The 27,848-nt window shown below is 41.8% G+C and overlaps 1 protein-coding gene across 1 annotated transcript; it reads right to left on the bottom strand.

Moving 5' to 3' along the window:
* Positions 1-153: 153 nt before the first annotated feature.
* MRPS5 (mitochondrial ribosomal protein S5) lies at positions 154-27,848 on the bottom strand. The gene is made up of 11 exons (XM_009096202.4): positions 27,756-27,848; positions 26,430-26,567; positions 15,919-16,044; positions 15,379-15,612; positions 12,910-12,944; positions 5,655-5,745; positions 4,905-4,951; positions 4,216-4,273; positions 3,340-3,402; positions 2,089-2,225; positions 154-720 (listed from the first exon to the last, which is right to left on the bottom strand). The coding sequence occupies exons 1-11, from the start codon at positions 27,820-27,822 to the stop codon at positions 496-498; spliced, it is 1,221 nt and encodes a 406-aa protein (XP_009094450.1). The 5' UTR covers positions 27,823-27,848; the 3' UTR covers positions 154-495.

The raw sequence follows: 27,848 nt of genomic DNA, 5'->3' as shown, positions 1-27,848 counted from the left end.
ACTCACAGCCTGGAAGGCACAGAACTGAACTCCTGAGCCTTGGCAGTGAGACACAGGCTGCAGACGTGAGCCCCCACTGCTGCTGCTGGCTTCAGCATCTCCCAGACACCAGCATGTAGCAACAACAACAAAAAGACCCAAACAAACCCAAACTAAGCCCACTCTGATGATTCTTTATTGCTTTCACAATCTTGCATTTTCAACAGTTTACCAAGAGCTTGTGAAAGAAACATGGACAAACCATCCTCTGGAATGGAGTAAATGCATGCTTGAAGCCCAAGACTCATTCTCTGATTGCTTCCATCTGAACCTTTCCACTCGGACAGGCTCAGGGGGATTGTGGGAAAGCAAACAGTGCTCCTGGAGGGCAGCAGTGACATGGATGGCACGAGAGAGCTCCTGCTGCCCTCCCCTGGAACTGAAGCCCAGGCACCCTTGTCTTGAGCCAGGCTTTCCCAGCTGCACTGAGCTGGAGTCACGGCAGGCCCACAGCTGTCAGCACGCCGCCCGTCTGACACTGGCCCAGGGGGATTTCAGCATTCCCTGGGCTTCCTTCACCTCCCTCCACTCCAGCTTTGTGTTGGGAACCTCATCCTCAGGCTCAGGCTCCCCACGGACAGGCCCCTCGGGCAGGGCCACCACGATGGGCAGAGGGCCCTGCTCCTCCCGGAACTCCACCACGTAGAGGCTCTTCTGGTTTGCCAGCTGCTGGTGAGTCTCCTGGGAGCAGGACAGGGAAAGGACAACCAAAACTGTGATGGCTTTACTTCAGGCCAAAACCTACACAGGATGTGGGGCAGGGGAAAAAGGCCCCCAAAAGTAATTTCCTAATAAACAATTTAAGCACTGTGTAAATGAAATGACTTGTCAGGCTCATCTTACCGGGCAACCATACAGACAGCCAGACCTCAGATACACTGATCAGCCCTACAGTGTCATCCCAAAGGAACTTGCTTCTGGAAAGATATACCCTGCTCATAAACATGCTTGTTGGCATGTTAGTGTTCCTGTTGGCAGGGACATTTTTATGTCTTTATATAAATGGATATAAAGTGGATATTCATTTTGCTTTGATAACAGAAAAGTGCCTGTTACTGCCCAGACAGGTGGCATTAACTAACATAGAGGTACATTCATAAAGATATGAATGTAACATTGTTTTCAATTACACCTGTCCCTTGTCTACAAGCTGTTTTGACAACACTGAGATTTTACAGAGTAAATGTTTACAGGTGACAGGAAAGTTTTCCTTCTCAGGGCAGTGAAGAAAACATATCAAGTGCATAACTCCAAAAGCAATAATTTATACAGCAGGCCTTTGTTCTGTGGAAGATTCCCAAAGACAGTGATGGAAAATACAATGCCAGACTTCTCCAAGTGTGACTGCCCTGTGCTAAGCTGGGAGATCTGTGACTCCCATCAGGCAAAGAAGATCACAACCCCCTCACACCTCCTGAGGCTGAACTGATGACATTGGCCAGCACAGGGTGACAGATTTGACAGACACAGCTCTGCAGGGCTGTATTGGGAATGGAAGCAGCTAAACTTTGGCAGCCACCAAAACTGCAAACAAAGGAGATAACCAGGAATTTCCAGAGGGCTGACTCATCCTGAGGCTGCTGTTCAACAGAGACATCTCCACTGTGAGCACTCAGAGGTGGAGGGAACACCACCACCTCCCCGACTGAATTCAGAGATCTCAATTACAGCAGCAGTAGAAGCAGCTGGGGCTTCAGTCATTGCTCAATGAGAACTTAGAGCACAAACAAGCAGCAGCAGCAAAACCTGGCCCACAATTCCCTCTGCCCAGGATTTCTTAGTAGTCACCAAAACCCCATCAAATGAAAGCCCAGGAATTCAGATATCCCCTGCAGACACCTGGCTCTTGAACAGGCAGAGTTACACACAGCTCTTCCTCACTGGACAACTCCATAAAACTGCTGAGGAATGAACCCCTTTGCTGATTTTGTTTGCTCTTTGTAAGATCACCTTAATTTAAGCCTGGAACATAAACTGTTTGCCCACAAACCATTACAACATCCATTCCCTCCTGTGCCCATACCCAATGGACACTGGGAGTGCACCCACCTGGAGGGTCAAGCCCCTAAAGAGAGCTCTGGTGATGTTAATCAAGTTCTTGGATCCAGTGACCTTGGCATACATGTCCTTAATGCCAATCAGCCTGCAGAGGGTGATAATGGCTCGGTGGCAGTGCAGGCCATACCCTGGGGGAAAAACATAAATGAGCATTGTGTGATTATTTATAAGCACACAATTTACTCAGAAGAGAGCACTGAGATCTCTTCTTTGTTGTTTTTGTTACCCAGCATGGTAGAACACATTAGATGTTGAAAATGGCTCCAGGGGCTGTGCAGAGGCATTACTTCCCTTTTCCTGGCTCAGCAATTGGAATGAGTTGGACTTTGTCATAATTTTAGTGGCACAGAGTGAAGGAGAGACAAACATATTTCAAAATCCACAAACACAACAAAGGTTTGTGTGTGACCTGCATCCCTCTCCATCACAGAGATAGAGATTTTAGCAGCTCCAGTGCATAACTGTACTACACTGGCATTAATTGCAGATGGCTTCTTACACTTGCCAGGTTTTAATGGAGGTGATATTTTTTTGAAGAGTCTACTTTTATTCCAGAGAGGTTTGTTTCACATGGCTTAGCTGTAGTGATCTTTAAAAACTGCAGGACAGTCTTGCTGCTGCTGAGTAAAGGATGCAAAAAAGAAATATATCCTGGGGATCAAATGGCTGGAAAGCTGCAGAAAAGGGCTAGAATGTTTAATTTAGTGAGGTTATCTGATTGGAGACCTTGCCAATTAGGAAACTGAGGGAGAAAGGGGAAACCAGAAACAAAATATACAGAAACACAGATCTGAAAGAAACCCAAAGAGACAAGGAAAAGGAAAAAATCACCCCCCTAACTGATGAGCTCTCATGAAACTTCAGGTGTCACTTCCAGGAAGATCAAACTGACTTCACCACCACCAAGGCTATAAAGAAAGGGAGACTTGGAATGGGAGAACTTAAGAGCTCTATACAAACCCACCAGTGGCTGGAGCAGGATCAGGCTCCAAACCTAGGTAATTTAGGATTGAAGGAATTACACTTAGGAAGAGTGAGAGAGCTCCCACCAGTGTAAAAGGGACAAATCCCAATTTGCAAGAGCAAAGCCATGCCAGCAACAGTAGGTATTTCTAAAGAAAAATGACTGATGATTTTCAACATTTAAAACATGGTAGACTAGACACTACATAAGTTTAAGTTCATCAAGTAAATACCAGTCAGTAATTATGAAAAATTCAAAATTTAAACTTCCTTAATTACCTTTGTTTTGTTTCTTCATGCGGATTTTTGTCCTTTTAAATTTCACAGAAATGTCGTGGTAAACTGGAGGGGGGGGAAAAGATATTACAGGTAAATTCTTCCTTCTAGAAAAGCTTTAGTTAGTGCCTTTCTTTTTCTGAACTGTGAAGCTGGTTTTACTCTCCTCTGACTTCTTTAAAGAGGATGATTAGTCCTCTATAGGTAAATTTCTGGAATGGATTATGAATGCTGAGATAGCTGTGAATACTGAAAAATAGGGAGGTGTGCCTCCAGTGAGCCTCATTTAGTTTTGAACTGAGCTCACATGACACAATTTGACTCTTATTTTTTTAATAATCTAGTTTTTGACCTAAGATTTCCCCACAGGCATCAGCATTCTTGGATTTCTATACACAATGCTAACAAAAAACTACCAGGAAACATCAGGCTGACCCTCCAGCCCAGGTTCTCCCTGCCTGCTGGGTCAGCACACATGCACTGAGTCACAGGGATCATCTCCTCTGACACAGTAAGGGGAAAAGCACAGGAGTCACTGTAAAGAAAAATGCCCTGACAGTACCTGACTCCCTTAACTCAAACTGTGCCAGAAAAGATCTAATCTTGCTATTAAGAGCCTGAAACAGTATGCATGAGGTATCCAAATTCTAAGCACAGAACCATGGAATTGTTTGGGTTGGAAGGAACCTTTTAAAGGTCAGCTGGTCCAACCCCTCCACAATGAGCAGGTAAACCTTCAACTAGACTAGGTTGTCAAGAATTATAATACAATGTAACAGACCAGAAAAACTTGATTTAACATCTTTTTATGCTCTGCAAGAAGTTGCAACCAGTTTTTGCTGGCATATTCAGTGCTTGCATTGAAAGAATAATACTTACTGGTGTGGTTCTGATACAGCTCTATAAAGTGTAAGGAGCTTATTGCTTTATTCTTTGCCTAGGGAACAAAAGCAGAAAACATTTTTCTCCTTAAATTCTTCTGCCAAGCATTTGCAATTTACCATTATTCAGTTAATTAGATACAAAAAAATGAAAGAAAAAAACAACTTAGGAAAACAGCTTTGCCACATCTAAACTCTGTGGAAATGAAGATGTTTAGTCTGGAGAAGAGGAGGCTCAGGGGACACCTTACTGCTCCCTACAGACACCTGAAAGGAGACCCAGGTGAGGTGGGGGTTGGTCTCTTTTCCCAGGTAGCAAGGGATGGGATGAGAGGAAATTGCCTCAAGCTGTGCCAGTGGAGGTTTAGATGGGAAAAATTTCTCCCCTGTAAGGTTTAGCAAGCACTGGACCAGGCTGCCAGTGAAGTGGCTCAGTCACCATCCCTGGAGGTGTTTGAAAGATGAGCAGACTGAGGCTGTGTTACATCAACAGCTGGACTGATCTTAAAGGGCTTTTCTAACCTCGATCATTTTATGATTATCTGTATCAACACAGACAAAGCAAACACATGGATTTACTTCTTTGCAAAGACTACAAATTATACTGATTATTAGGGAAAAAACCTCTAAGTGTAGGTATGAATTATTTTTAATTGTCATCAAGTAAAAAAAATTCAATCAACATACTTTCCTTAAAGCATTTGTCCTGTCACCTGCCTTCCCTATGGCAAAACCTGCAAGACAGAAAGAGGCATTTTATTGCTGAGAAACAGATGATGCAGATGATCATCAGCAAGAAAACTGGAAAAAACCAAAGAACTTCACAGCCACATTTAGCATTTGAATTTCCACTCCACTGCACAGACCATACTCAGCAAGTGGTTCAGAGAAAATCACAAAGAGTTTAGGAGTTATGAACACCTAACATCTGGATGCCAACTGCTTGTTGTCAAATGAAAAAAAAAAAAGACAAGGACTAAGCTGTTTTTGTGTGTTTGACCAAACTTTGTTTCAGACTATTGAGTAGTGATGACTGCTTCAGACAAAAGAAATAGTCCTCTGGTTAAAAATAAAGAAGAGAATGAAGAAAAAAAGCCTGGGACAACTTCAGTTCCATTATTTAGGACATCTGGATTACAGTGATAACACATTCCATAAAGAAGCTTTCCAAAGAAGAGGCAGGAAGAGGTTTTTCAGAGTAACACATCTTTCTGCAAGAGAACCACACCTTCCTCTCTTTACAAATTCTCCTCCACTCCCAAGTGCAAGCAAAATTCAGCTGGAGGAACACATGAGGCCTTGAATCTTTCACATAAGCAAAGTTCAGCAAAACTCTGGCTGACCATGAACACAGCTGTCTTATGAAAGCTGCCACAAAATATGCCATCATCAGGAGTTACCTTGTACACACAATAAAAACACACATACAGTACATACCTGCAGCCCCTTTACCATTCCCAACAGCCACTAAGGCACGTACTGACTTTTTTCTGCCTTCCTTGGCCTTCATGCAGAACACATTTCTCACCTGAAGGAAAAAACAACACAAAGCTTCCTGTTATTGCACATAGTCCAAATGGGTTGGGTTTTGTTAGTTTTTCTTTTCTTTTTTTTTTTTAAAGAGAGTCAAGTTTGCCAAAAAAGGTACTAGAGGTCTGTAGTGTACACTTAAAAAATATCTACACTGTCAGTGGGTAGCATCTGCAGTGGGACACTGGCTTCAAGGCACTAAATACATAAAGGTTGTTAAAAATCCACACTCAAGAGAAAAAGTTACCTCATGAAAATTGCCTTTCATGAAAGCAACCCCTCTGTTGTGTTCAGCTGCACAACAGATAATGCTCTAATGCTGCCAGCTTTATGTGTGATTTCAAGCATGATGAGAAAACATGGAAAAAAAATGGGAAGTAATGCTAATATTGAAAAAGTGACACCAATAGTGAAGTGGCCCCCTCATATTTTAATCTAATTTAGAAGCACTCTCAGGAATTGCTCAAGGTCTATGTTTTTGCTCTAGGAATTGCTCAATGTTGTTGTTTACATGAATTAAAATTTAGGATTGAAATCTACTTGCATGCTGCCGAAGGTAGTCTCATTACAGAGATGACAGCTGCTGAAAAGGAGATTCCATTTAAGAGAGGGGAAGAAGAAGGAAATAGCCTGAGGCTCTGTCAGGGGAGGTTGAGGTTGGATATCAGGAAGAAATTTTTCACCCAGGGGGTGGTAGGGCACTGGAACAGCTCCCCAGGCAGTGGTCACAGCACCAAGCCTGACAGAGCTCAAGCAGTGCTTGGACAACAATGTGGGGCACTTGGTGTGACACTTGGGCTGCTCTGTGCAGGGCCAGGAGCTGGACTCAGTGATCCTGATGGGTCCCTTCCAAGTCAGAATATTCCATGATTCTATCAGCAAGCCCTGCTTTACAGCCCCCCACCTGATATGGTCTAATACATCCCAAAGTGGACAAGAGACAGATGTACAGGTGGGAGGGAGGGCATGGTCTGGGAAAAGGGAGGACAACCTGACCTAGAGAATGCAGAATGGGGCAAAAGGTCGCTAAAATGATGAGATAAGGGGAAGAGACTGGTTACATGTCAGCCCAAACCAGCTTTGGTCTGTTGGGGTTTAGAAATACTTCAGAGTTTGTCCTTTGGTGAACCTGGCTCTCATTTTGATGTGCAAAACACAGCTCTGAAGCTGAGGCTACCTGCCTGTGAGTGGGGACCCCTAACACCAAACAGGAATTCAGAATGTGCTGTACCCTTAAATCCAGGTGAGAGACAGCTAAGCAAGGAGCAGCTTAGCCAAGCAGTGATGTAGATTCATGATGCAGAACTGTAAATAATCAAACTGTATAAATATGTTTGTATTTCTGGCTTTCAATGTGCTAGCTTTACCCACAGCACCCCTGTTGGAGCAGAACTACAAATAAATCAAATAGCTCCACTGTGTGTGCACTGACTTCTTGCACACTGGGTGAGAGAACCCAATTTTGGGACAACAATCTGAGGGAACAACAACCTGAGATGCTTTGTCCCTCTCTTCTAGTTCCCTTGGTTTTGTTTATATCTTGAACTAAATGTTTATTTAAATACAGACATACAGTTTATATGCTGTATGTAATACATGAATTATATACTAACTACCAAAAGATAATACATAGCATACATAAAAATCCTTTTCCCTATATGTAATTGTTCAGTAAGCTACTCTGCTTGTAGTGTTATGCATCTAAAAGTAGATTATTAGAAAATACTTGGTCATGGTTTAAACATTCTTACTAAAATTCACCATAAGAAATCTAAACAAAAAAAAACCAACCTGAAACCAACAACCACCCCCCCAAAATTCCAGGGTCTTAACTAGGTACAGATTACAGTTAGGATTTCAAAAATTTCACCTTCCTTTCATTAAAATAAAGATGCTGTTTAATTCAAAGTGCCCAGACATTCTAGAGAGCACTTTGAAGAAATATCAGCCTTGCCAATTGCTTATTCCAAGCTATTTTTCTTTCTTCAAACCCATTGCTGACAAGAACAAGCTAAAAAGCCACACCCCATAAGATGAAAGTGCCTGTGTAAATGGGCTATTTAGAGAAAATGCAAAATAATAGTGGAAGAAAAGAGAGTGAAGCAGAATCATCTCAGGAGCATCAAGAGGATGCTATTTTTGATTTGCACACACTTTTATCTTCTGCTGCCAATCTCAGTAGGTATCTGTACAAAAATAGAGTCAGCACGTCAAAAATAAAGGGTGTGATGTTTGTAGAAATCTCCTCATGGATTATTCCTCTCCCTTTCCAGAATGTGGCAATAAAGACACATGCAAGGAGTTTCTGTGTCACTCTTCAAACAGCGCAGCCTCTGAAAAGTGACTGAAACCCAGGCACAACCACCCCTATGATCAGATTGCCACTCAAGTCAGACTGAAAGCCAATTCTGAAACTTTGAAAGCAGCAGCACATGCTCAACCTAAATCCCAGTGTACCTCAGATTAAGTGTCTCCTTGTATCCAGCATCCAGTGGTGAAATGCTGCAAACTCAGCTTTCTTTCTAGACCTGAGGGAAGAGCAGCACCTCAAAACCAAAATGAAACCACCTCAAACATCTATTAAGAGGAGAAATGACAACGTGGAAGTCAGTTACACTCAAAGAAAGGCTGCTAAACATTATTATGCTTTCAGCTGTTGCACTTGGTTAAAAATGGGTCAAAATCCAGCACTTCCTGTGAGGCTTTGTTTCTGTAAAAGCCAAATGAATACTGGCCAACTTGATTGCCCTTGGGAATCTCTCCTTTCTAGAAATCCTATTCTAGTCATGATTTCTAGGAACCTGTCACCTCTAGCCCACACTCCTGACACTGGCACTCTTTTGCTGCTGCTATGCAGAGAAATGTTTGCACAGGCTGATCCCCTCAGGGGATAGGAGCCCCTGGTCCCAGCAGTTCTCCAAGGTACAGGGGGAAATGAGATAAAATGAGAGCAGGGTGCAGTGCTGAAAGAAAAGCACTTCCATGCCAATGAGCCTAGACAGGGTCGGGGCACAGCTAAAAGGTTTGGGAATCCAGTTACCCAAAAGAATTGAGTAATCAACTTGTTAACAAAACCCAAATCCACAGTAGCTGCATCACGTGCCCATCAGCACTCTGTGCACCAAGGCTAGAGCAGACTTGGTACCACAATGGCAGAACACCTCCCAGCTGCAATGCTCACTGAAATGGTTCTCAGCCTTGCACCCTCAGAGCAGGAGATGCTCTCCCCATCCAAGTACCCTTACAGAAAGATGGGGATGCAATCCTACACTGAGCCCTGCAAGCCAACACAACAGAAATAACAACACTCACACAAACACAAGCAGCACTAATAACCTTGTCCTGCTCCTCTCTCCATGTGGCCTCATACTGCAGCTCCCACCTGAGTACAGATCCTTTGGATTGAGCCCCCAGTAGTGCATCCTCAAAGTCACTCTGCATCTGAAATGGCTTAATTTCCTTTTCAAAGGATGAGCCATAATTATGCCCAATCAAAAGTCACTCAAAAGCTTCTGGGTGTTCCAAATGTCAGTTATTCCTTCCATACAGCCTGACAGGTAAAGTATTTACTAAACAGAACCAGTTTGGGTAGCATTCTTCAACTCTACTTTTAGGGCAGGCCAAAATCTTTTGAGTACTCCAAGAGTATCAGAAATAGTGCACAGCTCTGACCTCTCATGTTTTCCTGTGACAGGCAGCTTCAGGCGCTATGTTAAAAACTGTCTGAAATTTTCATTGTCAGTCTAAACACACTGTCAGCATCATCCAGGGAACAGAAGAGTTCCCTGTATTCTAAAAGCAAAATGTAGAGCCTACAAATACCCCAAAAGCACTTCTGAGGCAACATCTCATTAGAAGTAAATTATTACTCAAAGAGTATCCTTTATACCATATAACTTTTTAGTCAAGGCTGTCAAACAATGGATCTTAGACACTGTAATTCATGCAGCACTTCTTTTTCACAAGACTTTTTTTTTTCACTCTTTGCAAAAACAACTTCCAATGACTTATAAAAAGAAACAAAGGGGTTTAGCCTGTGCATGAAAGAACATTCTTTTTGTCACAAGTAACAAGTCTACCAAGTTGAGTCAAGAAGAGGCCTGCTGTAGGCAGGGAAGCAGCTTCCTCATGTCAAAGTGACAGCAACAAGGCAAACAAGATGTTCAGGAAGGAAGAGAAGCAATTTTGCAGCCACTGCCACCCAGAGCTTTGTGTCCCCTGCAGCAACCATCCCTTCATGCTGTGTTTCTGGCAGCTCCTGAGAGCCCCCTAACTGATGGCAAGGGCACAGATCACATTTCCAAGCTGTGTGACATCAATGACAGAGGTGCCTCCCAGGGCCACACCTGCACTGCAACAGAGGAGGAAGGAGGAACACTCTGACTCAAGGTTTGGCAACTGTTTTCCTCACAGCTATCAGTTATGAACTAGGAACTTCTCAGTTAGAAACCTGATGAATTAGGTGAAGAACTAGTGAATTCCTGTGCTAGATGAGTCAGTCCAAATGGGATTGAGTGGCTGGCTGTTTTCCTGCCTAGCAAGCTCATGAAATGAACTTTAATTTACAGGTTATATTGCTCTGCACATCTGAGTGATCCAAATGGACTGAGACAAGAACACCTACTGCTACTTTGAATTCTGTAGTTCAACACTCAGACACAAATCTCTGACTGTTTTTGTTGGTTTATTTAAAAATGATAGTACTACACCTGAACCATCTGGCTCAAAACCAGATCTATTCTGACACTGGAAAGGTTGCACTGACCCTGCTAAAATGGAGCTGTGCTTGCACAAAGTTCTTCACGTTGCCTTCACCAGAAACAGGCAATGGAAACAAAAAAGCATGAACAAACCAGCAAGTGATCACCAAGCACAGTTTTCTCAACTGGTAGGAGGCAATTTCAGTGTTGGACAAAACCCTTTTGAGATCTGTCTTTTACAAAGAAAGCTCCCCTTTAATGAGAGACTCAGAGGGCCACTAGCCTCATGCTCTGTCCCTTCAGGCCCTACTGAGCACAAGGCCTTACTTTCTAATTTTAATTGCACCACAAGGCAATTACTATTACAGCACAGGATGTCATGTAGGCTACTTTTTTTCCCCCTATGTTACCACGTTCATTTTGGAGAAAAATAAAAATTCATGTGAGGGTTGATGACACATGAAATGAGCCTTCCAGTGAAAATAATAATGGCACATGTCAGCTGCACCTGAATATTTTAATTACCACTGTGATTATATTATGTTAGAACACCAGTTAAGCATTACCATCAGTTCTATTTAAAGACATTGTTCTTATCTCTAATATATGAGCAGAACAGGAAATGTTGCCTTAGGCTGGCAGGGCAAGTAAGAAACAGTTAACCCAAGTTCTCTATGATAACTTTAGTTCTAGTTGACATGAAAATCTGAGCTTGTCTATACTCTATTTTTCAGTCAGGAGAAATCAAATTACAGCTTTTCTGTTTCTACATTATAAGAAAACACTTTAATAAGCAATTTCTCTCTTTGTTCAGCAAAACAGCACAGCCTTTTCAGCAGCATAATCACAACAGAAAGGTCCCATTATACCTTTGTTCATAAGTCAGTCCTTTAAAAATGGCTCTGAGTTTCTTGCTGTGAAGCACAACTTCCCAGCAAATGTTATTTTAATCTCCTGTACTGTGGTGAAGGCAAATATAATGGAAAAGACATCCAGAAATAGCAGCATGTCTCTCACCTATTTAAGCCAGGAATGCTAAAATGATCTATTTATTTCAAAACTTGTACTTGTTATCAGAAAATTGTAAGACTCAATTATCTTGAGCTCACTGCTGATTTTGAACAGAGAATTTTTGCTGCTGCTATTTTTCTGCAAAAGCATTCCACTTTCTCAGTTCACATCTGTGGCAATCTCATGTAACAGCAGAGCCCCAGCCTGCTTCTAAAAGCTTTTTTATTACTCAAATATAATAAAGCATTGAGACAGATTTCTACAGCACATGGAACCACTGCAGAGCAACTCAGCTCTGCTGTTTGTAAATAATTCTGCCAGTACAGCAGGACAAACTCCCCTGCTCTGGCACCCAAAGTGAGAGCCAGCTGTGACATGGCACAGCAGCAGAGCAACATCCTCTGCTCTGCAATGTGCCCTTCAGGCAGCAGAAGGCACTGCCAGCTGCAGGGCTTGGGAACAAAAATCACTTCTTTTAGAAACAGTTCCTGTGCAATTCAATTTTTACAAATGGCCTTCAAACACAGACTCAGCTAAAGGCCAAGTGCTCCAAATGGTCTTTGCTTTGCTCCAAAGACCAAGTGCTGAATTGGGCTTTCAGTCAAAGCCCATAGGGTGGTCCATCCACTCCAAAAACTCACTGAGGTATGAAAATGGGTTAACAGGTCACAGATTTTGTCTCCCCATCCCTTCTGACAGATTACCTAACTTGTTTTTAAAAAGCTCCAATGACAAACATTCCACATACTCCCAATTCATTCCAGTATTCAAATGCCCATTTGAAAGTCATTCTTTATGTCTAAATTTTATTTATATCCATTGCTTTTTATCCTTTGCTTTTTATCCTTACAGCTGACATCTAAAACAGTTTACATCTTTCCCCTCTGCAGGATTTAAAAAAAAAAAAAATAGAAACCAACTCATGATTTTTAATTACCCAGACTGAGATTACAGCATCACTGTTTTCCACATCTCAGGAGGTACCAAAACCCACTGACACAAGCAAAGATTTAGATTTATCCAGAAAACACTCAAGCCACTGGATAGAATTCCAGGTGATGGTCATCTCAACAAAATGCAGAAAGATAATCAAGGACAAGGAAACCCATTTGCACATTTACCAGAACAGGAAAGAAGCCTCAGATGCTTTTCTGGAGTACAGCTGTCAGGTAGCTCAGCTTCTGACTTGCCTGATTATTCTTTTAACTTTCAGACAAGGAGCTGTTGTCAATCAGGCTATTTTGTTAAGAAAATGTTTCTCTTAGCCCTTCTCTCTCAAACGAAGAGACAAGGTAACTCACTTTCTCACAGGTAGTGCAGCTGAAACAGAAAACCAGACTAATTCCTACTGCTATAGGAGTAACCAGACTTAGCAAAGACTTGTTAAATAAGAGATCAATATAAAGTAGTGATAATTCTTCAAAGTCCCTGGAAAGATTTGCAATGCTTACCTCAATGACTCTTGTTTCAAAATCTTCATAAGTTTCTGTAGGGAGAAAAACAGGGTGTTACATTTCCTTGTGTTCCTTGTCTATCAGCACATCCTCCTGTAGGTGGTACAAATGAGGAAGGACACAACTTCTATGGAGCTGTAATTTATAAAGCAGTCTCAGCAAGAAGTAGAAAAGGTAAGATTAGAATAATTGGAACCAGCAGTGTAAACTGCCTTCTTCCCTAAATACTGCTCTAACACTGCAAATAAACCTCAAATTTCATATATACAGAGCAAAAGTTGTAAATCATTAAAATCACCAGATGGGTCACTTCCATTATGACTAAAGTATTATCCAATATTATTCAGAATATTCTGAAGATTTTATCATACAATTAACAGGTATTCAAAGAGATTTGGGGTTTGAACTACAAGACTTGTAAAAAGCTTCTTCCAACTCAACCTACTCTTTGATTCTATGGAAATGCAAGTGCTTCTTTATCCACACTTCAGTGAAATTCCAGAAAGGGGAGGGGGAGCATGAAACAAAACAATATATGACCACTTCAAATAACTATAGTCTTTACAACACGACTATGCTTGCTTTTCCAACTCACACCATGAACAAGAGAATTTCAGTACAAGACAGAAAACCTTTACTTGGTGTTGTTACAGTGAGATTTTGGAGGAAAGCTTAAAAGCCTGTAATGGTGTAGAACTGGGGCCTCAGTCCTTGACCAAACTTTGGTTTATTATTTACACAAAACCTCCAAGATGTTTATAAACATGATCATCTTGGCACAGTTTAGAGGTCTGTCAGGCTGCACAAAGCAGATTTCTAGCTCACAGTAAGGATATGAATCCCAGCAAGCACTCTCTGCTCCCTCTGAAGCTCTTCAGTTGCTAAAGGAACATTGCAAACTTGGGAGAAAAGCAATTTGATTTCTAAGTGGAAAATACTGTTCCTTCTCCACTCCCAGCCAGCACAGGAAGTGACACCAGGGAATCCAGTCATGCCACAGTCTCAGGCCAAAAGGATTCATTGGCTTTGGCAGTTTCAGGTCTGTTCTTCCTGTCACCTTGACATTATTTTGCATACAGGGATTGTCCCAATTCCCCTGCAAAATCATTAATCCTCTGCATAAAAAGAAAGAAACTGAAAAAACTGCAAGGGCCTGAAGATCCCCAACATTTTTTAGCAGATTAAAAGGAAATCAGTGCATGCTAATCAGAAACTGCTTTCTCTCAAACACATTTATAATGCAGGCTGACAGCTTCATTCTCCTATTTTGACTGCAGTGCCCTTTCCTCTTTTTGGCAGAACTTGATCTGACTAGAACAGGCTCCACAGTGCCAACTTTAATGCAAGTAATCCATATCTGTAGTACCAGCCAAAAGCAAAATCAAGGAAACACCAGAAGGTAAAGCTCACAAATGCATAAACACTGTTTACAACAGCTGTCACTTCTTTTAGTGGGATAAACTCACCACAGTCTTGTGTTCAGAGTATTGAACTAGAACCATGGCACATCCTTGACTTGCTCCATGTTCCACCACTGACTTATGGGGAATTTGGAGCAATTAATCTCCCAGATCTCCTATTTTTACATTGACAGATTCAGTGACAGTTGGCCAAGTCCACTGTCCCATCACTGCCTTTCACAGAATACTTGCTCTCAGGGTAACAAAATGAAATGCAACAGTGCTAGAAAATACCACCTGTCTTTCTTAGCCCCTCATACTATAAAAGTGCTCAGAAAGATGTCAATAAGCAAAGTTTCACAATAAAAACTCAGCCCAACAGGAGCTGACTAGTCTTTTTCATGTTTAATTAGATGAAAAAGATTAGGTTTCTAAATATTAAAGCTACTATGGAATCTCCAGTAGTCTGAATAACAGCACTGTAAAAAAGTCACCTCTCTGCTTTACATGTAAAAGCTCTAGCTTCACTGTATTGAACTACTTAGGAAATAAAAAAAAAACTTTTATAGTTATTATGGTAGTTATTTATTGCAGCTTCTTCTAAAAGCTACATTCAAACTACATAATCTTTAACCCTATTTCATTATTTGAACTAGAATTTCAACAAGATTGATTTATCCCACAGGATCCTTTAAGAAACTATAAAAAAACCATGACTATACTTCACACTCAAGACAACTGATGGCGGACACAGAAGAACATTTCCATCCTTCAAGACTCCTGTAGCAGTCTGTGACAGAACAGAGTACTCTGTAATACCACATAAAATCATTCAGCCTGTATGTAATGTAACAGAACAGTGTAACAGCTGCAGGAAATAAAGCAGTGTTTTAACAGATTTCACTGGTGTGAGCAGTACCTGCTCTTTGATTTAGCTTGCTTGTGTGTGGGCCTGGAACAAAGTACAAAACCAATTTTCAATCACAGAAAAAGTCTGGATCTCACTTTCTCCGAGTCTCCCCTAAAAAAGGCAAAGGGAGAGGAAGAAGATAATTGGATTTCTTACCTCCATTAGGACCAGGGTCAGGAGGATCCAGAATGACACCTCCCCAGCACTTTCCACTCCATCCTCCCTCTCTCTTAATTTTTATTTTCTTTTTCTTCTCAAATGTATCTCTCTGCTGAATGATTTCAGACTGAATTCTCTCTCGTTCTTCTTTTTTTCGTTGGGCAACTTCCTGCACTTTCCCAGTTTGCAGCACAGGAGCATTAAGACCAGGCCAGAGGAAACCAGAACGTCCTTAGAAATAACAGAGAAAAATTATGCCTTGCTCCAAATTACAATTGCAACTCTGCACTCAGGAAAGATGCAACAAAATGGAAAATTCTCACATATTTCAAATGCATTCTACGATGCAGAATTTATAACTGGAAAAGCAAAACCAACATTAAATAATCATATCAAGATTTTTTTGTTTAAAGACAAAAATATCTCAAGCAGTTCTGGCACCATAGAAAGAAAAAGAAATTTGTCCACTTATGAAATCAAGAAACGCTATACACAAAAACATCAAGATGTGTCTTCAGCTTTGTATTTGTGATCTACCTTCACCAATCTCCTGGCCTCTATTGAGATTCTTCCTTAGCTTTTTCTTCTTCTTCTTTCCTCTTCCTTTCTTTACTCCCACGCCAGTCTCTGCCAAAGCTCCTTTCCATAGCTGATCAGCTGTCACTGAAATTTAAAAAAAAAACTTCCTTAAGTTATATTCAAGTACAGCTTACAATGGAAGCTGAAGCTGAACAAGAAATAATCCCAAACTTGAAACCTGCTTGATCTTTGCTTTGCTGGAATTTAAACTGTAGCATTACTGCCTTGCCAAGAAAGTAATTTCCTACTCTGTGCATATGTATTTGGTGCAAAGATGTGTCTCTACTCCTGATTACTGCACTGAGAGAGGTCCACAGCCAAGGGCATGTTTTTTACAAGGTTTTTCAAAATTGATTTAAAGACAAATATTCCTAACAAGTAACCAGTATGGTATTCATTTCCAGGTCATGAAAAGAAAATCATTCATTAGTAACTCAGAGCAGCAACACCTTGCAGTACTTATCCAAGGACATTGATCAGTGACAGTCAACTTGAATCACCCCTAAAATATCCAAGGGCTACTCTGCTTTAAAATGCACAAAACACAAAAAATTAGGCAAAGCATAAACCTGCTGCTCTTCTCAACTTCTGAAAATATAATATCCCCCTTATTGCCTGTGTAAGTGGAAAGGAATGTAAGGAGAAAGGAATACAAAACACTTTAACAACATCATCACAGAGCTCTGGCTCTGTCAGGCCTCCTCAGGCAGTGGCTGTGGCCAGGACCATGCACTGCCTTGGTGCTTCACCCAGCACGGGAGAGCAAGACTTAGGAAACACATTCAGTAGTTACCTGCAAACTCCTACTCACCCAGATGATGGCAACACAGGTCACCACAGCAGCTGAGACAAAAACAAAACCAACCCCCGCCCCCCAAAAAAAAAAAAAAAAAAAAAAACCAACACCAAAAAAACCAAAAGAAAAACTATACCAAAAAGAAATTGATTATCTGAAAAGACACCATAGATAATATTTCACATAATCCCAGGATGGGTCAGGCTGGAAGGGACCCCTGTGAGTCATCTGCTCCAACCTCCCTGCTCAAGCAGGGCCATCCCAGAGCACATGGCACAGGATGTGTCCAGGTGGTTCTTGGCTATACCCAGGAACAGAGACTCCACAGCCTCTGGGCAATCTGTCCCAGTGCTCAGGCACTGCACAGGGAAGTTCTTCCTCATGTTCAGGTGGAACTTCCTGAGCCTCAGTTCCTGCCCCACTGCCTCTTGTCCCATTGCCTCTGGACAGAGCCTGCTCCATGTCCTGGCCCCTCCCTGCAGGCACTGACAGACATTGATGAGGTTCCCTCTCAGTGTCTCTTCTCCAGGCTGAGCAGCCCCAGCTCCTCCAGCCTCTCCTCAGAGCTGAGGTGCTCCTGTCCCTTCATCATCTCTGTCCCCCCTCTGCTGGAGCCTCTCCAGGAGCTCCACGTCTCTCTTGTCCTGAGGATCCCAGAACTGGACCCAGCACTCCAGACTGGCCTCCCCAGGGCTGAGCAGAGGGGCAGGATCACCTCCCTGCCCTGCTGGCAATGCAGTTCCTAATGCAGCCCAGGGTGCCCTTGGCCTTCTTGTCCCCCAGGGCAGGGCTGGCCCATGCACAGCTCCTTGTCCAGCAGCACCCCCAGGTCCTTCTGTGCAGAGCTGCTGCCCAGCAGGTCACCCCAGCCCGTGCTGGTGCCTGGGGTTGCTCCTCCCCAGGTGCAGGACCCTGCACTTGTCCCTGTTGAATTCCAGGAGGTTCTTCCCTGCCCATCTCTCCAGGCAGAATGCAGAGGCATCATCACGGTTCTGTTTGCAGATCAATGCTATTATGTGCTTGACCCAGGGGCAGCCTTACTATGGCAGTGTAAATCTTGTCTTCTCTGATTACAAACTGATTTTATTTATTTAAAGTAGACAAAAAAAAGTCAGTAAAAACTTTTAACCAGGGGAATTAAAACAGCCATAAAATCACTACCACTTTCCACCAGCAATTAATTATTTTCAGAATAATGTGGTTGAGAGATCCTGCTCCACAGACTGGAAAATGCTTTGGAACTGGGCAAGCTCTGCCATGCTGACAACACAGTGAGGGACAGAAACAATCCAGGATGCCCAGAGATGCCACTAAGTGCCCAGGTTTATTTTTGTACTAAGTTTGTTTAAGGTGTCAAGGTGGTTCTTCCAAGAGTTTGACACACACCTATTCACTCAAATATCTTTTTCCAAGTAGGAAGCATAACTGATTCCTTTTTGAGAATCCTGAATCCAGCAATCAAAGCTCAGTACATTGGAAAGCAAGTACACAAAGAAGGACACACAACTCTGCAAGTCCAGGGAGCTACAAAATAATATTTCCTCATAACAGCCAAGAGCAGAATGGCCTCCAAAGTCACCACATACCCAAAAAACATGGTGTATGAACAGCTCAACAAGGCAAAACATGTAACAGGGATTTTGGCTCTACTGCAGACAAGTGGAAATCTTTGTATTACAGACCAGCACAAATGTCCATAGATAACAGCAAAGTTTATCCCACTTCCTATATGCTGTGAGGCAAGAACTGAATTTGCTCCTGAGTAGGGTTTAGTCCCTGTAAAAAAGAAGTTCTTGTCTAAAATTACATACTCTTTTCTAGACATCCAAGTGAACCCCAATGTCCTGAGGTTTGGAAGTTAAAAAAAATCCCACAAACTGCAGCTGCATCAAATGTCTTAAAACCAGCGTCTGAACTGTCAGCCCCTAAAAACCTTCCAGCTGATGACAAAACACCAATGCATGTGGCTGTGAGCTAAACTCTCTCAAAGAGAGTTTCTCCTGGGAGTTCACAGATATAACCCCCTGTGTTCTCAGAGGTGTATCCATGCCCTCAGTGGACAAACCAGGTGCCAATATTAAAATCTGAACACCCATTGGCATGACCACACTATCTCAAAAAAAAACCCCTCATTTCTCCTCAAACCATGACAGGGGGAAACAAAAACAACAAAAAACCCCTCCAAGACCAACAAAAACTTATACAAAAATGCATTACTTTCTTACTGCAAATTTTTTTTAGGGAAAAAAAAAAGCGCAAAGTAAGTAGGTAATGTGTTTTTCAGTAAATTCAAGCTAAGTTAACCATGGGGCTGTTTCATTAGGTGGAAGGCTGATCATCAATCCTGTTAAGCTTCTTAGCTGATTCAGAAAACACTCTGTAACTAGCAATTTTTAAAAGAAAATATAATCCTGCTAGCCTGGAAACATGGAATCATAACAAAGGTACTTATATTTTTCTTTGCAAGGCTATTTTTAAGCTGGAACAGTCCCTCAATCTGCAGTTTGGGTGACCCTACAAAGGGTCAAACAACTACAAAGGAGGCTGCAGAGGGGCAGCAACAAGCAGTTAAGAGAAAAGAGCAGCTCTGGAGCTGGTAATATATGGCAAAAAAATCCTGCACTTTGAGCTGCACTCCAAATATACATACAATCAGATCACTTTAATTCTAACAGAGGGAAGTAGCAAAGGTCACAGAGTAAGGACATTGTCTTGCACCAGAGGAGAACATTCAATGCCAACACATCCATGAAGAACAGGTCAGGCCAAGTCAAGCTTTGGCCTCAAGCACTGCACAAATTCTGACAAAATTAGAACCAGATGAAAACATCACATTTGGTCCCAAAGTGCAGTTCATCTCATCAGTCTACAATAATACCATCATGTGTTTGGAAAGCAGCTGCATTTAATGAAACATATCAGAAGCCTGCAGGCTGCAGAGCTGAGATCTTTATAGGATGGAGGTATCACACTGATTTTAAGACAAAGTGACAAGAATGGGATGTGAAAGGGATAGGCTGTCATCAGGAAGATTGCAGTGGTGGGGACATTGCTTATGACAGACAGACAACATACCACTGGAGAAAATAAAAATCTGTGTGTAAGAAAGGTCAATCTGACTTGGCAGCAAAGCACCAAGTGAGCACACACACAGGCAGGAGGAATGGCTTGATTTGGAGGAAGTAACTGCAGACAGAAAGCAGCACCAGTGCACTGCTTTCACACTTGTGGAGATGTTCTGGAATTAAGACACTACAGCACACATGTAGTGTCTTTGAGATTTATGGGCTTATTTTATTTTGCCATTGTAAATTAGGATGTTGCATGCATTCCTCAAGAGCTAAAATAAAACCAGTCATAAAAGCCACAACACATTTTTAGTCAGTTACCCAAAATCACAGAGCTACTGAGTGGGGGGAAAAAGTGTCATCTATAAGATTTTATTTTATAGACTAGAAAAAGACCCACTACTGAACTGAGCTGAAGCAGGCTTTATGCAAGCTGATCACTAACAACAGTAAGTTTGTGTGACATCACTCCATTTTGCTTAATCTACACAAAAGGTATTTGTAATACTCTGGAAAGGATTTGGGTTTTTGTCTTTTTATATTATCCCTGAATAGCTGGAATGAGACAGGTAATTACCAGATTAATATTTGGCCACACCTCAGTAAACCAAAAGTATTGAAAGACTTGCTGTAAGCCCCATCAGAAACCAGTAGCCTAGATACTCATTAACTGAGATTAAAATCAGATTTCTTTGTCTCCTGCAAGATGAGTTCACAGCTTGCTGAGCATACAAAGAAAGACAAAGAGCAGTAAGCTGGAAAACTGAAGGGAATAAAAGGAGAAGAAAGAATCAATTCTGTAAAACAGCTAAATAGGCTCACTTCTTTCCAATACAAGTAATCTTTCCCTAAAGGTTTTTGGTGACAAATAGCTTGTGGCAGCACAGCAGCAGAGATACAAAGACATTAATATTGACATAATAAAAAGAGTAAAGAACTTGTTATAATAATCATACTTCTACTTACAATAAACAGTGCCTCAGTGCACTGCTGTCCACTAACACCATTACACTTGTGCAGCTGCATTACCTAAGGAACTCAGTAAGGTCTTTTCAATCACTTACATTCTCTTCCAAGTTTCAGCCTGGAATACACACTTTTATTAGCAGATGAAATCTTAGAAAACACCAATTGCCACTATCTCCAAAGAAAAACAGAATTTAGAAAAAAAATGCTTCATGCATATGAAATATGAATGAGCAGAGAACGTGCTGCTACAGATTTAATGATAAATTAGAGTTTATACACAGCTGCTTAATGACCACAGTGAGACATTTCTTCTTGGATGCAGGCCTTTATCATCATTAACTTATCCCTTTTACTTAATCCAGAAGTTTAACACACTTATCTGGAACCTGGAGACCCACACACTTCCTGATTTGAAGGACTTCAACCTTGGTCTCCCATTTTCTGCAGGAATATACATCTCTCTGTTGTTTGACAAACACCATTCCAAAAAACAACTTTCTGCTTTTAGCTCCCTTTCCACATGTACTTCAAAGATTCCTAGGACAGAGGCTGGCACAGAGCAGGCTACATCAACCACTCTAACCAGGATTTGGCAAAGAACTGATATTTAAGTAGCTTAGGTTAGGAAAAGTAGTGATCCAAAAATCTAAGCTTATGATGTCATATTCTCTCCCCACCATCTTACAAAATGTGCCTGAGACCAATATCCTTAACTACAAAGCATTTAGGGTAAAGGTGCTAGGATAAAACATACACAGAGCAGCTGTCTTCAGAACAAAACCTACAACTCATCGCAGTGCCTGAACACGACTCAAATAATTTAGATGTCATTTCCAATTGCATGTATTAACATTCAACTCCAAGCTCAATTCTTAGGAATGGCTGCAGTCATTCTCACAATTACATTAAAACCTACTTCCAAAACAACAGCAGTGAACCACCCAAAACAAAGATGAGGTTTGACTTTATACACCTCAATCATCTTCAGCTGAACTCATACACTGTTCAAAACCTGTCAAATCAGTTCACACCATCTGTTATTCCTGAGGAGTTATGTTTCTAATATATTTTCCTCTTAGCTTTCAATGTGGAAGTCTTTCATTCCAAGACCTACTCAGGCTTGGTAAAGTTACTTATGGAAAATGTTTAACTCCTCTAGGTTGAATCCTCTCCTCCATGATTCAAAAGGGAATATTCTGCAGATGAAAACACAAAGAGATTTATTAATGAGAGAAAAATGGAACAATGGCATGCTAATACCAGAGGGATCACTTTTAACATATGAGATTCTACAGCAGACTCATCAACATCAGTGTGCTCTTCCCAAATGAGAACTGCTCTTGCCACTTGAGCTCTGCAATGCAACTCTCTGCCATCATATGACATCAGTTTCTTGATTTCCTGTCTAACCCTGGCCCATGAGCAGAAAAGCATGGATCTACAAGATCAATAAAAAATGAGATATAGTGCCAGGTTATTCTCAAGTGTATTAAGTCACCACACTCAAAACATTGTTTTCTTCAAAGAAAGAGATCTTTTCTCAAAAGAGACCTCTCAGATTTTAAAAATGGCAATGTATGATGCATATCTGATACTGAGTTCTGCTGGAAGATAATGAGAAGACAAAAATCTCCCACTCCCTGGTGAGGCCATTAAAAACCAGGGCTGCTTAAGCAAAATACGTGCTCCTCTTTGCAATTCTGCCTCCAGCCCCTGCAGATGTCATCTTCTGAGAGCATCACCTGTGAGCTCTCCAGGGCCTTTACACAAACCTGGGAAGCCCTGAGGACTGTAAGTGTTCAGTCTGGACAGCCACTGCTGAGTCCCACAGCATTAACTGGTGGCATCCAGCTGCACCCTGCCACAATCTGGGCACTGGAAATGTCTCACCAGGACAAGGGCTACAGCAACACCACAAAAATCAACAGGAGGCCATCCAAGAGATCACTACCACGGGACAGATATAAAAATGGTTTTAGATAAAAGTTTACAGATTAAAAATAAGAACTGCACATACCTGGTATGCTTCCACTGAAAACTTAAGCTCAGTTCTACTTCTCACTGCTAGAGGGATTTCCACAAGAGTGAAACAGGGAAAAAACCCTCACCTGCTACCAAACTTTATCTGTTTGATTTTGTTCATACAAGACTGAAGCTCTTGGGGCTATCTATTTATTCATAGTAATTTAATAACATCGTTAAAAATGCAAAAGCTCCAATTATGTGGATTGCATGAAAATTTTATTTAGGTGGGTCTGCAAATTTGTTGACACAAAAAGACATCTATAGTCTAATTATTTTTTCCTCCAAGATAGAATGGGAAAGTTTTGGGCATTTTCCTCAAAATCCAGAAACAAAACTTGCCACCTGACAGTACAACAAAACCTGGAAAATATTCCAAAAGATGCATTCACACTGTTACACTGACAGAGGGAGTAACTCCACTTAACTGCAAACCCTGAGCAGACTTCCACAGTGCACTCAGATTAGAATTTCACATTTTCCAAAACTGGCAATTTGTCACAATGTCAGCAGAAGCTGCAGACGTGGGATTGTCAGGTTGACTGTCAGTCTCAATTCAAACCCTGAATAAATCCAGCTACAATTCCACCATCTGAAAAATTGTATTTTTTTCCTTTATAACATTTTATGAAAAACCAAGAACCTTAACTGTGGCTAGTATATGTTGTTGTAAATCTACTGTCTTTTGAAGGTTGCTTTGATTATCAAAGCTTTCATTTTTTATTTTTAGTAACTATCATGTCTCAGTGTCACCAGATGAATATGGAGAAGAGACATTTCAGTGAGGTTTCTGCAAACTAAGCACCTTTGGCTTGGTTCAGTTCCTCAAAACAAAATGAAAATCAGGCTAAATGCCTTTGAAAAATAATATCATAAAACTAACAAAATAAATATTGTACAAATACCCCAATCAAATCAAAACCCAGTAGAATTGTACCTCTCCAGGTACAATTAACTATAAGACATTCAGTCCCCTTTCTTTTGATTAAAAGCAATTAACTATTTTTCAACATACAGACAACTCTCTTGTAAAAGGAAAAAAAAAATTAAAAAGCAGTTGTACAGATGTAACTCTACATCCTTAATGCTGAAACATCAAAACTCTTCTTATGGTACTACTTATAATGACAAAAGGCAGCTCTGTAATTATTTATCTGGAATGCTCATACTTCAAGAAAAATCCTTTGTAAATTGAAAAAGTAAGTATTTTAAAATTCTGATCATGGAGTTAGACGTGTCTGTCAAAATGAACAATTTATCCCAAAGAAAACTCACATAAGACTACAAAAACATGGCACAAAATGTAATTAAGGAGTAGCCTCAAGAGCAGTGGAAGGTGTAAGAAAGGTCACAGAAGTGCCTTTGGAACAAGATGCTCTTTAAGGTCCTTCTTACCCAAACCATTCTATGATGCCATGACTGGCTCCCAAGGGTAGCTAATGGAATCACCCATGAGTAGGACAGTCTAATTTTTACATAGTCCCAGTATCAAATAAAAGCTCTTTATCTCACATGCACTTGGATACAGAACGATGTTGAGAAAATCATGCTGGTTTGGATGCCTGGGGTCAAAGGTAATTCCTAAGGCTGGGAGACAGCCAAACCAGTAAATGAAAACTGAACTGCTTCCCATGGTCAGGAGGGCAGAAAGGGGAAAAAATAAACCTGGAATAAGAAGATAATTTTACATTATTTCATTAAAAACTCACTGAAATATGTCACAGGACAGGAATAAATCACTGTGTATGTTTTTGTGTCAGAGTTGCAGGAGGGAACTACCTGGGTAAGGATCAGAGAAATGCCTGGGGTAATTCCAATTCCTCCTATTTAAATGAATTCCTTCTATTTAAACCAGTCAAGCCATTAAAAATAATAGTTATGTTGAAGGTACACACGACCCCACCAACAAGAGCATAGTGTTATTGCCCAAGGAATGATGGAAGATCCTTAAGCATTCACTGAGGAGAGAGAAAAATCCAGCCACCCTTCTAAGGCACAAAGCTCTGTCATTTGGCTGACATTTCACTTGACAGCTACTTCACATAAAATAGTCATATCTGCATTTTAAATGTTGCCACTCCTGAAGCAACTGCACTGCTAAGGATTTGAGTGATTTATGCTGTTTGTATCCACTTCATTTGAATTGTGAAGATTTTGCTTTTTACTTCCATAAGAAAAAGTGTTCTTAGAATAATTGTACTTTGAAATACAAAACCCTGAGTCTTCTGAATCTCATGGCTACTGTCTCTGCTTCATACACAAAGGAGGTACACTTTTATTTTTCCTGGTTGTTACATCTCATTAAACGAGCCAACAGTTTTAGGTAGTTTGCCTAAATATATCAAATTTTACTGAACAACATGGATGTCATCACAGCAAATATTTTTCTAATTCAGTCATTTAACCAGACATCTGGAAAAGCTCCTGGTAAAACAGAGCTCATCCAGAGCCTGTGAGTATAAATACAAGGCTAATTAAGGAAATAATCTAACCTACAAATCCTAATCACACTGCAATCACTTGTGGTGCTACACGTTTAATTTAAGATAAACAAAATAACAACAGAGGAAGGCTTCTTCCATATTCTCATCTTGCTGCTGCTTGTCTAAACGAGATCTCCCTGCAGGTGGCATCCTTAGAAAGCCTTTTCCTTGCAGAGCCTGCTGCTCACACTGCAGCTTTTCCCAAGCCTTTGGAGACCTCTCTACCCTCAATTACTTGGAACCAGTCAATGGTCAGAAATCACAGGATAAGATGAGCAGCAAGCCCAGCCTGACTGGTTAACCCCTTTTCTTGAGCAGATGTAAAGAAAACAAACAGAAAAAAAAAAAAAAACAACACCAAAAAACAATGCAGTATTCTGCACCCAGATGTTGAGAATGGGAAGAGACCACCAGCTCTGAGAGGCTGATCCTGCAGAGCTCTTAAATTCTATGCATTGGAAACAATCAAATTTTGACCCTCTAATTGCTGCAGTTATCTCTGCCAGAAACTGTGTCCTTACCATTTCTTCTCTTCCCTTATGGGACAGGATAAGGGAGCACAAAGCAGGTGGGAAAGCCCCCCAGCTACCTCAGTTCACAGCCCTGAGTATGGATTTACACAGCCATCATTCCTCAGCTATGGTAAGCATGGGTGAAATTCCTTTCAGGGCTGGAGGAAAACACTTGCACCAGAGCAGACAATCTGCAGGGTTGTTACCAACAGGTTCTGTGTAACTCCTTCTTGCACTGCAGCAATTTCACCTTGGAGGCAGCACAGCTTGAACAGCAGGCCTTGCCTGTGGCTCAAAAATAATTTAGGAGATAAACACACAATTTATATTCTGAATAAAGGCCTAGGAAACAGAGGGGAAGCTGCTTCCTCCCCCCATCCAATGACATACATTAGATGGATTCACTGTGACACAAAGCAAACCCTTGTTTGCTATTAAAAGATGATAAACTGATTTTGTGCACACACTTCTGTCAACACCTGCAGCTGCCACTGTAATCTCAGGAGACACAAAAAAGTCAGTATACACAGATTTTCAGGACTGTGTCTCTCCAAAGCAGTGTTTTCTTCCCCTCTCCTGATTGTTACAGTCAATAATTTTTATCCAACTCAAGACTTACAGGTATTGAAGAAACTGCTTTTCCTGCACTGCTCCACTGTCCCAGTCCAGGGGGCAGAGAGGGAGCACCGTGTCTGGAGAGCCCATGCCAGGCTGGAGTAGGCACTGCAACTCCCTTTCACTGGCACAGGAGCAAACCCTGGGAACAGAGACAGATAGATATTTATAGATAGCACATTTCCTTCCTTAAAACTGTGTTTTCTGCAAATATAGGCATGGGAACAGAAGTCAGTGATTTTCAAAGGGAATCAGAATTGAACCTCTCGTCTTGAAGTGCAAAGCAGAATGTGGGAGGGAAAATATTGCAACAGAAAATGTCACAAAGAGAAGAAGGCACTCTATCTTGCTGACAGAGCAATTTTAATGAATTATTAAGAAGTAGTTGCAGCCTTTTATTTTTTCTGGTTTACCTGCAAGAAATGGTTGGGGTTTTTTAAGGATATTTTTGTGACTAGACTATGTAAATGTTTCCCTGTACTAAGGAAAAACCACCAGCCTGTTTTCAAGCCCTTCTTAATGTTCAGGCTCTAATATCACAGTTTGGCACCACGTCATTAAAGATTGCTCTGAGAATGAAAAGAGACCTGAATTTCATTAACTGCTTAGATTTGGCTGAAGAAAAGAAAGGCAAGAAAGTTTCAGAGGACTGTGGAAGATAAAGACGTTTTCTCTTCCTTCTATGTATACTTTAAAAAATAATACATTTGAGTTTCAAAAAGTGACCAAAGAGGATCCATGTGCCCATGAATGCCTGGGTGTGCCCATGGATGTCTGGGTATGCCCATGGATGGGAGTGTGCCCATGGATGTCTGGGTGTGCCCATGGATGTCTGGGTGTGCCCAGGGATGGGGGTGTGCCCAGGGATGGGGGTGTGCCCATGGATGTCTGGGTATGCCCAGGGATGTCTGGGTGTGCCCAGGGATGGGGGTGTGCCCATGGATGGGGGTGTGCCCATGGATGTCTGGGTATGCCCAGGGATGTCTGGGTGTGCCCATGGATGCCTGGGTGTGCCCATGTATGGGGGTGTGCCCAGGTATGTCTGGGTGTGCCCATGGATGCCTGCATGTGCCCAAGGATGCCTTGGTGTGCCCATGGATGGGGGTGTGCCCAGGATGTCTGGGTGTGCCCATGGATGCCTGCATGTGCCCAGGAATGTCTGTGTGTGCCCATGGATGTCTGTGTGTGCCCATGGACAGATGTCCGTGTGTGCACCCTGAGCGCGCTCCCCTCGCTCTGTGGGAATCCCCCCGCCTCCCGCGGCCTGCCCGGGCCGGTGGCCGCTGCCCTCCCCGCGGAGGCTCCCCCGGCTCCCGCCCTGCGCCATCACCTCGCCAGGCCGCTCGGAGCGCGCCGCGGACACACGCCCGCCCGGCAGCCACCACCGCCGCCGCCATGACGGGCCCGCGCCCCCTCCCGGCCA

Source organism: Serinus canaria, chromosome 3 (genome assembly GCF_022539315.1).
Source record: "Serinus canaria isolate serCan28SL12 chromosome 3, serCan2020, whole genome shotgun sequence".
Taxonomy (NCBI): Eukaryota; Metazoa; Chordata; class Aves; order Passeriformes; family Fringillidae; genus Serinus; species Serinus canaria.
Note: the sequence above shows the minus strand (reverse complement) of the source record. Positions and strands in the feature narration are given on the sequence as shown.